Raw genomic sequence first — 11,443 nt, 5'->3', positions numbered from 1 at the left:
GGGCAAACCCTTAAAGTGGTATGGGAACACGTGGTGGTATGGGAGCCTTAGGTGTTGGACTATGTAAAGGGAACTTGCTACCCCTTTTATTACAACATCTTAATACATTGTTGAGGTTATATAGGTTAGGCAAAGCTATATTCCTATGATCCATTATTCAAATACCAAGGTATAACATAAGGTAATATTCAGTGAATCAATGGTATGGAACACCAATGATACTTTATGTTTGTCTCGTGTCCTTTGCTCGGGGAATTATCGATGTGTTAAACACCCTTCATTCTTTCTTTCTCTTAATATCTTATTATATCGCTCATCATGAGTTCAATTCATAATAGTTATAGTTGCTAACTAGTCAAGGTCGCTAGTGGTTTTTCATTTCCGTGCTAATTAGAAAATCTTCCACCAATTGCAATTCATCTATCACGAGTGATTTATTTTGTATGTGATAGTAATGGCATTGATGCCTTTATACATCACATGAAAGTGTTCAAACATTCAATCCAATACACGAGTATCACCTAACTTTCAAAATGAAATGATAAATGTTTACATCGTAACCTAAAATGTGTGGGTTGTTTTCTTGAATAAATGATTTTTAAACTTGTTTCCTATTTTTAGTTTGAGACCACCCTTAATCTTAACGAAATGTGCACTATTAATCTTCACCACCAATTATTCCATTCGCATCGATACATTAATGTTAAATCTCAATTACATTAAACTATCATTGACATCACATGGTTGCATTGCAAAAGGAAATCATGGATAAAAGATAGATTTTGGGTGTATAAATGTTTTCTCAACTTTTATATTAAGGGAATTTATACCTTTTATTGTTTACCAACTTCAAGGACTAGTTGGTCAATATATCATTCAAAGTTACCCAATCATGATTCCAAAAAGGTTTTAACTTTACATAGACCTCTTGAATGTAGAATACATAATTCATTTACGTCTTTTGTGTCTCCCAAAAACTAATTTCCTAGTATCCAACTTCATATCATTTTAGATGACAAACATTTGGTCTCTCATGACCAACAAATTATGTGTGCACCACTATTTGTCTATGTATTTTGCTTCAACCTATATAGATGCATTGAAACCATAGTTCAAAATACCTCACTTGTTTCTGAGTAAACATACAAATGATGAAAACAACATGCTATTTTATAAGGAAATTCAAACTTATAACAACATGTTGAAATAGGCGAGCTTTGGATCCAATAAAATGAAGAGACTAATAAATAATCGCTTAGAAAAAACAGCCACCATAATATTTGTAATTATTTACGATGGAGAATAGTGGTAGCAAACCATTTTGAAATACAAGCAAGTATATCTATTTAGTTATATGTATATTTTTTATTTCATGAAATTTGAGCACACATTCCAATGAACAAAATATTAGAGTAACATCAATCTTTTTTTATTGAAATTGGGCGGTTTCTAATCACAAACATTAAAACAAATATCGATAACCGAACTTTAGGTGAACATTTATCATGATGTGCCGTCTTTGGTCACCTAAAGTATCTTAAACTCCAATCCTCGAATCTCCCTACACTTTTAAGTTTTTACAAAACCAAAGAAAAATAACTAACATGATCTCCAAACCCTTTAATCTTTATAAATGAGATCCACATACCCAATCTTGTGATACTCATATATACTAGTGAACATGGGTTATTTCTAGGTCAATGACAATTTACAATCTCACACCAATTATTTCATCAAATCCCTAATAATTATATATTATTATAGCATCATGACACTTGATTACCAACATATACATGTGAATTACTTTGAAAGCAAGAAAGGAAGCTTATTGTTGAGACGACAAATTTTATTAACTCACAGGAAGGCAAAGTCCATTGCATACAACATTACGCAAATGTAAGGATTAGAATGCACACTTTACATGTAAAATACACTAATGTCGATACATTCCATTTGGATGTAAAAATACAATAGCATCTAGATATTCTCATAACGTAATGGGCGATGTGGACACCCACAAGTAGCTCACAAAAGTGGACATTTCCTAACATTCCTCATAGCCTAATCATTAGGAGTCTTTAGATTAAGGGTCTTAAAACATGCCTTCTTGTCCATAGTTCATACATCACCATGTAAAAAGCATCATATTCACGTGGTGGAGAGTTCCATTGGAAGTGTTTTCGTATCATCATTACATTCTTTTGCAATTGCTTGTATCGAGCTGACGACACCTCTTGGAGGATTTGTTTCAACAATGGAATGTTGGAGGCTTCTACAACAAGAGAGAAAGCTTCCCAATCCAAGATATTCGAGTAAGGAAGGTCGTAGTGATTAGCTAGGATGACAGGGACACATCCAAAATGCATCGCATCGGCTATTCTGGCGGTATTCACCTCGTAACCTTTCACATGGAGACAAAACTTGCTTGTAAGCAACGCCCGCGAGTATGGTGTCGAGATACGCTTTGAATAGACTAAAATGTCTTTATCGCGTGACCACACCTTGACTAATTCTGCTCGTGTGGGTGAATTTGCAGCTCCGGCAAAGAATGCCAAAACTTTTCTGAAACAAAAGAGAAAAAAACATACAAGGACATAAAGCTACATTTGGGGTCTTTCTAAATAATGGTTTTGATATCAAGTGTCAAATAAGTTGGGCCTAGTGGGTTGGATTGGTGCCTTGTGAAGCCTTAGACTTAGTAGTTCAACCCTCTCCCCCCCCTTCCCCCCAATTAAGAGAAATGAATATGAAATAAATAGTGGCCAAACTTTTTTATATGAAATTAGTAACAATTAGGAAGCTAAATTTTTTTATATGAAATAAGCAGTAACAATTAGGAAGCTAAACTTTTTTTATATGAAATGAAATAAGTAGTAACAATTAGGAAGCTAAAAAAAATTTATATGAAATATGTAGCAACAATTAGGTGCTAAACTTTTTTTATATGAAATAAGTACAATTAGGAAGCTAACCTTCCAAGGGGATGAAAGAATTAAATCAAGTAGTCACCACTAATGCAATTGCCAAGCTTCATTATCGAGAGATAAAAGTTAGATCTAGATTGAGATTGTGGTATGATTAATCAATCACTATACTAGATATAGTTAAGTTAGATCTAGACCTGAGATTGTGGCATGATTAATCAATCACTATACTAGATATAGTTAAGTTAGATCTAGAGTTGAGATTGTGCCATGATTAATCAATCACTATACTAGATACAGGTAAGTGGGATATAGAGTTGAGATGGTGGCATGATTAATCAATCAATCAATCAATGATTATACTAGATAAAGTTAATTGCTCAGTATGAGAAAACTGCATATACATATCTCAAATTCCACATACACGTTCATCTACTACACATAATGCTTTTACTAAGGAAAAAGGGGATGTGAGAACAAGGAATATTTACCCAATTGGTCATTAGTACCTTTTCTTGACCCAAATCATTGAGAGAGAGGCGATGAACAGAATGCGGAAATTAATAAGGCAAATTTAACATAGTTTGGTAGTACTAACCTTTCCTCTATAAGCTTTGCATTTGATGGTGTGCCTTTCCTTGGCCACACTTGAGGCATTGAGATATCTTTATGAGGCACATACCCTTGCACAAATACGTTTGAAGAGCAAACCACTTGAATGGCGTTTCTCCTAAGGTGCACAACTTTGTCTGATACCAATTTAGTGATAGAATGACAGGAAACAAAGAAATGATCTGCCCCAGATGTTCTATTCCAATATGGCCACTTTTGCCTTACTGTTTCCATGTATGATGACACAAACTTATCCAGCTTTTGAACCCCGACTCGTTTGTCATGTCTTAACTTTGTAATCGAGAATGGGAGATAAAACATGTCGGCCTCGGATGCATTTTTGGTAATAAAACCACTGTTGAAAAGGGACTTTTTGAAATAGTATTCACTGGCATAATTGCCACTAGGTTCCCCATCCATCGGTGCAAAAATGTTAGAGAATGGATCATTTCGCATATTATGAGGATAGACAAATATCTTGAATGTGGGCAGCATCTTGTTGAAATCCTCTTTAAAAGTTGTTTGATCATGGTAAGGATCATCGATGCCATTGATTCTGATGTTGACCACCTTTCCATGATCTACTACTACAAGAGGGAGCAAAATTAGGTTACTCCCCAGAAGTGATCTTAACAAGAAATACAATTATGAACTCAAAATGAAGTAATTAATTGGAAATCACTCATGTGTCATGACAGAGCTTACAATATAAATTACAAGTCTAAAGATTAATTTCAGTAGCTTACAATATAAATTACAAGACTAAAGATTAATTTGAGTAGCTTACAATATAAATTGCAAGACTAAAGATTAATTTAAGTAGCTCAAAACATATTTTATTAGACTAAAGATTAATTTGAGTAGCTTACAATATAAATTACGAGATTTGGTGATTATTATTTCCATTGTTTCATATAGATTGCAAAACTCACTTGTGAGGCATACCATTAGAGAAACCTTGGTGAGTTGTATAAGTTGATACATGATGCGATGCATTAGGAACCAGATCTCTATCCAAATGGCGTGATGAAGCCTTGGGTTGTGGTGAGGTTAATTCCTTTATCAAAACACTCGATGACTGATTTTTATTGGAGACAATCTCTCTTTCCAAATCTACACTCAGTTCTAATTCCTTTACAAAACCAATGGGGGAGATCATATTTTCATCAGATTTATCTTCATTTTGGAAAATTGGAGAAATAAACTCCTGGTTTATGGACGAAACAGATGTTCTGTTCTGTGATTTCCATGGGTCATTATAATGATCAGCTTGAAAATCCTCCAAATCCACACTCTTGATTTGCAAAATGGGTATTGAAATTTTGTTTTCTTCATGCATCAATGTTTGGCTCAATAAAACTTTTAGACCAATATTCCAAACTGACCAACTCAGTGCAATCAAAACAAAGAGACATAACAGAGAATAGGGAAGCCATATAAATGACCTCCGGGACTTCCGATGATGCCGAGACATCCAAGAAGCATGCCCACTAAGATCAGCCCATGAATTTGGCTATGATATATAATATATGTATATATCTACCCTACCCATTGCACATGTATCTGTCATAATATGTGTATGTATGTGATGTACAAATTATATGTATGGCATCAAATTTGTGGTATTCTTTCATAATCTCTTATTAGGTTATGCATTAAAAGTAAACTAGGCGATAAATTAAGAAAGAGAAAAAGCATCAGCGCTGGTGGTGCCTAAGTGAATGGTCTCTCTCTCTCTCTCTACATATATATATATATATATATATATATATATATATATATAGACATAGACATAGATATATGTCACAAAACTTCACAGCTTGCCTATGGTTATGTGACATCACTTTCAGAAATGTTTGAAGGTTAATTTTGCAATGTAAGTACAGGTAATCAATAGTTTGCAAAAAAGGGAAAAGGTGGGGGGGGGGGGGTTGAAATTCATAAAGACAGGAGATATATACAAACTTTCAAAAAGACAGGGACAGGAATGGAGTAGAATTGAAAATGCAATGGTCAGAAACTAGTAATCAATTATATATGTATATGTATACATATGACAGAGGGGGGTTTGAAATACATAAAAGCGTACATACGTACACATATACATACATTTACATACATACATACAATTGAGATACATACAATTTATATATACATACACACATACTTACATATCTGCGTGCACATGCCAATTACATACAGACATAGTAGTGTGTACGAATCAGAGACACAGAAGAGGGGCAGGGAGAAGATACTTGTGGAAGAAGAATGAATGCAAGATTTGAGGGATGAAGGAAGGACTGGTGATATGTATGAGCTACGCACCAGCTCTTCTCGTGTTGGTGTATGTACACAAATCATGTAGCCCCGCAACAATTTAGCACTGATCAGTGATGTATACACATACATACATATACATACATGATATACCTTGGATTTGTTCTGCGTATCCTTTCGTTTTGGTTATTAGGGTTTCAAAAGACACCTTACTCACATACCTTGGATTTGTTCTACGTCTCCTTTCTTTTTGGTTTATTAGGGTTTCAAAAAAAGACTACTTTATTCACTGGGGGAATGCTCATTGGTGAATTAGAGTTTTGAGTGTAGGAAGGATAAAAATAAAAGTAAAGAAGCTTTCAAAAAAGCTTGCCTGCTCTGCTTAAGCTTTTTTTGCTCATACATAAATGACATGCCAATCCGACTGGAATTCGTTATCAGTTAGGAGAAGAGAATAATTGTGGATAAAGTAAAAGAAATGGCCTATGCAGGTCTCGAACCTGCGACCTTCGCGTTATTAGCACGACGCTCTAACCAACTGAGCTAATAGGCCCGATATAACTAGTCTTTCACATTTTATATTAAGATTTTGTCAATGCATGCTTCTTATACATGACCTTTCTATTTGTTTTGCATTATTGGTAGTAAAAAAAAATGACCCGTAGTTACCACTTTGTGGATAGATACACAATGGAATAGTAGTGTATGGGAGGAATTAAAGCAATACATCATTTTTAACTAAGTACCTCATACAAAACACTTGCATATGACTAGCATTTCTCTAATACTCTCTCCATAACCATTGTATACCCAACCTCCATTATCACAGAGATCCCTAGAAGACAAATTGACGAGGTTTGTTCTTCCCTTGGCTGAGTGTTTTTGATGGCATTAGAACATGTGTTCTTTTCGAAAAGCATGAACGAAGGAAATTATTTCAAATAAGACGGAAATGAGATACGAAGAAGAGAAAGATGAGCAAGAAGACATGAGTTATGTAAAAAAGACCCATTTCCCATTTTTGATAGCATAGAGAATATGGGTTCTTTTCACAAAAGGACGAACATTTTTAATCATGAGTTAAATAAATGTAATCATACTGAAATGTTTACAGAGCTCATGGCCCATGCAGGTCTCGAACCTGCGACCTTCGCGTTATTAGCACGACGCTCTAACCAACTGAGCTAATGGGCCTACGGACATTTCTGACAATATCATATCCATCTCCACCAGAAGCTTAGGATTGCAGACAAAGAATCTTAATTGGAAATATTAATGATCATTTATCTTTTCATTTATCATTGATTAGAAAATACTGCCCTCTGTTGCAATCAATCATATCTTTCATAGTCACAAACCTCCTACGGAATGTGTTCTTCGAAGACCCCTCTGCTTTCTGGGATCATCGACAACAAAAGGTACATAAAGCAAACAAAGAATCAAACAATCCCCTGTCATTTCTTCAATTTTGATTCTAAAGACTTCTTTTTTGAGCTCTAAATCTTTTCATTATTCAGAAGCCCAATTGTTTTTGTTTCACCGTTAAATTTCTCATCACCAAGAAATCCAAGTTTTTCTTTTGTATTTTATAAATTATTCTTGTGTTTTTTATTTCATTTATCTTGTGTTTTTTATTTCATTTATCTTGTCTTTTATGTTTTTGCATTGTTTTTGTTTTACTTTGTGAACCTAAAGCTTTCCATCACAGAGAAGCCCAAAATCTACAGACTTCAGAGACAAACAAACAAGAAAGCCCTTATGGATAGAGGGATGGGATAACCCACCTCTGTTTAAGCTCAAGTTAACCGAGCTCAAAGAGAATGCATCCATTGAATTGAAATTCCAGGACCGATCTTCGCTCTTGAAGCTCATAAAATCCTTGGGAAAGGACAAACAATTGTGGAAAGTGAGAGAAATACATGGCGATTTGCTAAGGAAAAACTTGATTAGTAAGGATATTTATATTGCGACTGCCCTGATTAAAACATATGCCAAATGTGGTGCATTGAGAGAAGCACAAGAAGTGTTTGATCACCTTCTGAAGCGGGATGTGATTTCTTTTACAGCCCTTATAGGTGGATATACACAACATGGGCTTGGTAAAGAAGCCTTACAATGCTTTAAAAATATGCAAGATGAAGGAGTATTACCTAATTTAGAAACCTACATATGTGTTTTGAAAGCTTCTGGACTTGAAAGGTCACTCGAGGTTGGAGAATGTATAGATGTAGAGGTCAGAAAGTTGGGGCTATTACCTGAGCACATTGTGCTGAGCACTGCAGTAGTAGCCATGTACGCTAAGTGTGGTGCATTTGAGAAAGCAAAAGGAGTATTTGAACAACTCCCCATTCGAAATGTTGTTTCTTGGACTGCCCTCATTGATGGGTATGTCCAACATGGACTAGGTGATGATGCTATTAGCTGCTTTAGACAAATGCAAGGTGAGGGAGTGTGCCCAAATGTAGTGACTTATATGTGCATTTTGAAAGCATGTGGTGTTATCGGCTCTCTAGATATTGGGGAGGCCATAGATGCTGAGGTCAGAAAGCAAGGGTTATTGCAGAAAGATGTTATGCTCAACACTGCTTTGGTAGATATGTATGCCAAGTGTGGGGCACTGGAGAAAGCACGAGAAGTATTCGAACAGTTTCCAGTACGAAATGTTGTGTCTTGGACTGCCTTAATTTCTGGATATGTTGAGCATGGGTTCAATGTTGAGGCCTTGAGATGCAGCAAGCAGATGCGAAATGAGGGAATCTTTCCAAATTCAATAACTTATATTTGCATTTTGAGAGCTTGTGGCATTACAGGATGTATAGAGATCGGAGAAGACATAGAGATTGAGGTCCAAAAACAAGGGTTATTGCAAAAAGACACTGCACTGTGCACTGCATTGATAGACATGTATATAAAATGTGGTGCATTAGGGAAGGCGCGGAAAATATTTAATCAACTTCAAATAAAACACGTGTCCTCTTGGACTACCTTGATAGCTGGATATACTGAGCATGGACTTGGGGATGAAGCTCTAAAATGCTTCAGCCAGATGCAAGATGAGGGGGTTTTACCAAATACATCAACTTATATATGTGTTTTGAAAGCCTGTGGCATTGTACGATCTCTAGAAATTGGGGAAGACATAGATGCTGAGATCAGAAAGAAAGGATTATTGCAGAAAGATATTATGATTGCCAATGCTCTGCTAGGCATGTATGTTAAGTGTGGTATGCTTGACAAAGCATCGGAAGTGTTCAAAAGGATTCTGGTGCCGGATGTCGTGTCTTGGACAACCCTAATTGCTGGATATACCAAGCATGGACTTGCTAATGAAGGCCTTAAATGCTTCAAGAAGATGCAAGATGGGGGCATACGCCCAAATTCAGTAACTTATATTTGTGCAATGAAATCTTGTGGCATGGTAGGATCTCTTGAGATTGGGGAAGACATGGATGTTGAGATCAGAAAGCAAGGGCTATTGCAGAAAGATATTGTGCTTGGTAACGCATTGTTAGACATGTATGCAAAGTGTGGTGCCTTGGAGAAAGCACAAGAAGTATTTGAACAACTTCCGGAACGAGATATTGTGTCTTGGAATGCCCTTATCACCGGATATTCTCACTTAGGCCAAATTAATATCGTTTTGGATCTATATAGAGCAATGACTATAGAAGGCATTGTGCCAAATCCTGTATCTTTCCTTGTCTTGCTGACTGCATGTAGTCATGCAGGGCTCTTAAGGGAGGGAGAAAAGTTGTTCAGTGAAATGCGTGATGTTTATTGTCTCACTCCATCTCAAGAGCACTATACGTGTATGATTGATCTATTTGGAAGGGCTGGACATTTTGACAAGGCCAAAGCTTTGTTACAAAAGGTGTCAACTTCTGACCATCTTCCACTGTTCCTGGCTGTACTGGGTGCTTGTCGCAAGTGGGTAAATGTGGAGCTTGGATTATGGGCATTTGAGCAATCGATACAGTTGGACAAAACTTGTGCTGCTGCATATGTCTGCATGAAGAATATATATGCTGAAGCTCACATGCAAACAGGAGTAGATAGTGTTGAAGCTTTGAGAGTGAAAAATAAAGCATAGTAAATCATGAACCTTTTTGCCTCTAGGTTAATAAAGATTATGGTTTAGAACTAGGGTGCCAGGTCTTAATATGGTACAATTGTAAGACACAAATTGCTTCTCTCTATGATGGTATTGTGGATCATATTTCTTGTTTGGAAGGGGTCTTATTGTATTTGTTATTAGTTCGCATTGGAGTCACCTGGGGTTTTGACACTAGGGGTGCAGCCATTTGATATCCAACACTTGCATTTCACAAATTGCTTCTCTCTATGATGGTATTGTGGATCATATTTCTTGTTTGGAAGGGGTCTTATTGTGTTTGTTATTAGTTCGCATTGGAGTCACCTGGGGTTTTGACACTAGGGGTCCAGCCATTTGATATCCAACACTTGCATTTCCCAATGTCAGACTTACCAAATTGCCACTTGTCTAGTGTCTTCGATGTTTTGCCAGTGATCATGACCATGTATTAGTAGTGCTGTATATTAACACACCATCTTTTAACGAAGAAAGAAGAAAGGTAACTTTTGATCAATTTCATCACTATCTTGTGTCAATATATTTTCCTATAATTATTCTTTGTGTGGCATGTCATGTATACCAACTAATCAACTGCCTTTAAAAGGCATTGCTTCAACCTTTGTCAATCTCCATGTGCAAACAATTCTAATTACATAATTGTTGTGTCCAAGCATGACCACGATGAGAGTTATGGCAAAGTAGACCACACTGTTTCTTTTCTATAGATGCCTTTAGCCTTTGGTCCTTTCGATTGTTTTTATCCATTGGGTTGTATTTGTAAAGCCATAGATATATTCGTAAGACAAATTGGTTAATTACATGACCTCAAACAAGCATGTAAGGTTTGCTATAATGGATACAACACCAAACACATTGCTTTCAACTTGAACATCCGAAAGCACACACTCGACCACTCTTTAATGTTTGAAACACTTTGAAAAAATAAGATCGCGAACATACAATTCATAACTTCATTGAATCAAATTGATGGGGAATATTTGCGAGAGTATCATGTAGACCTTGTCTCCATTACTAAATCCTAGAAATATTTGTGATATTGTATATAGTGCTTTTTCTATGTTAAAAATGTCAAAGATAGGTCTCATCTTTGGGGTAATATCAAATTACCCCTTGTACTTTGTCGACGTACCCTTGGTAAATAAAAAGAACTAATTTATCCTCTAAATAAAGTTAAAATTGTATCACTTGGAAAGGTTAGATAATAGCAAAGCCAACAAATATTAATTGACCTTTATTGGCAAAATCTATCAACACTCTTATTTGTCTCTAATTCTAGTTACAGATATTAATCATTGATAAAGTACACCTTGATTGTAAATCTTGATGTGACTCTAGCATAATGATAATATATACTCATGTTAGGGTGATATATACTTGTTTTACGAACAACTCATACAATGGCCACTAAGATTATTTATGTGATTATCAACATGGTGATGAGCATGGTATGTAAAAATCAGCACGGTAGTTCGCCGAAATATGTGCATTGAAACTATTTTACGGTTTATGATCATGT

At 35.8% G+C, this 11,443-nt stretch overlaps 2 protein-coding genes and 2 non-coding genes across 6 annotated transcripts; 1 reads left to right on the top strand and 3 right to left on the bottom strand.

Annotated features, from left to right (window-relative positions):
- Positions 1–1,901: 1,901 nt before the first annotated feature.
- LOC147868739 (putative glycosyltransferase At5g03795) lies at positions 1,902–5,288 on the bottom strand. 3 transcript variants are annotated; one of them, XM_087322967.1, is made up of 3 exons: positions 4,482–5,288; positions 3,523–4,123; positions 1,902–2,562 (listed from the first exon to the last, which is right to left on the bottom strand). In XM_087322967.1, the coding sequence occupies exons 1-3, from the start codon at positions 5,008–5,010 to the stop codon at positions 2,079–2,081; spliced, it is 1,614 nt and encodes a 537-aa protein (XP_087179093.1). In that variant the 5' UTR covers positions 5,011–5,288; the 3' UTR covers positions 1,902–2,078. The 3 variants fall into 3 exon arrangements, with proteins under 3 accessions (XP_087179093.1, XP_087179101.1, XP_087179109.1); XM_087322975.1 differs by having other exon boundaries at positions 3,523–4,117; XM_087322983.1 differs by lacking the exon at positions 4,482–5,288 and adding an exon at positions 4,406–4,457.
- A 1,004-nt stretch (positions 5,289–6,292) lies between these two features.
- Positions 6,293–6,366, bottom strand: TRNAI-AAU (transfer RNA isoleucine (anticodon AAU)). Its single transcript has one exon. It is a non-coding gene; the product is annotated as a tRNA-Ile (tRNA).
- A 567-nt stretch (positions 6,367–6,933) lies between these two features.
- Positions 6,934–7,007, bottom strand: TRNAI-AAU (transfer RNA isoleucine (anticodon AAU)). The gene has a single exon. It is a non-coding gene; the product is annotated as a tRNA-Ile (tRNA).
- Positions 7,008–7,134: 127 nt separating this feature from the next.
- On the top strand, positions 7,135–10,721 carry LOC147868736 (pentatricopeptide repeat-containing protein At2g03380, mitochondrial-like). Its single transcript, XM_087322932.1, has 2 exons — positions 7,135–7,231; positions 7,509–10,721. Exons 1-2 carry the CDS (start codon positions 7,182–7,184, stop codon positions 9,901–9,903), a joined length of 2,445 nt encoding a protein of 814 aa, XP_087179058.1. The 5' UTR covers positions 7,135–7,181; the 3' UTR covers positions 9,904–10,721.
- The last annotated feature ends 722 nt before the right edge of the window (positions 10,722–11,443 follow it).

The sequence above is a fragment of the Azolla caroliniana genome, unplaced genomic scaffold (assembly GCF_043228905.1).
Source record: "Azolla caroliniana isolate FFs.n. ecotype wild unplaced genomic scaffold, voAzoCaro1.0.p SCAF_1, whole genome shotgun sequence".
Classification (NCBI taxonomy): domain Eukaryota; kingdom Viridiplantae; phylum Streptophyta; class Polypodiopsida; order Salviniales; family Salviniaceae; genus Azolla; species Azolla caroliniana.
Note: the sequence above shows the minus strand (reverse complement) of the source record. Positions and strands in the feature narration are given on the sequence as shown.

Excerpts from the sequence above, each read along its gene's own strand:
- LOC147868739 (XM_087322967.1), bottom strand. The coding sequence starts at position 5,010 with ATGTCTCGGCATCATCGGAAGTCCCGGAGGTCATTTATATGGCTTCCC. Across the intron at positions 4,124-4,481 it reads TCACCAAGGTTTCTCTAATG|TAGTAGATCATGGAAAGGTG; the intron begins GTATGCCTCACA and ends TCCCTCTTGTAG. Across the intron at positions 2,563-3,522 it reads GCAAAGCTTATAGAGGAAAG|AAAAGTTTTGGCATTCTTTG; the intron begins GTTAGTACTACC and ends CTTTTGTTTCAG.
- LOC147868736 (XM_087322932.1), top strand. The coding sequence starts at position 7,182 with ATGTGTTCTTCGAAGACCCCTCTGCTTTCTGGGATCATCGACAACAAA. Across the intron at positions 7,232-7,508 it reads GGGATCATCGACAACAAAAG|CTTTCCATCACAGAGAAGCC; the intron begins GTACATAAAGCA and ends GTGAACCTAAAG.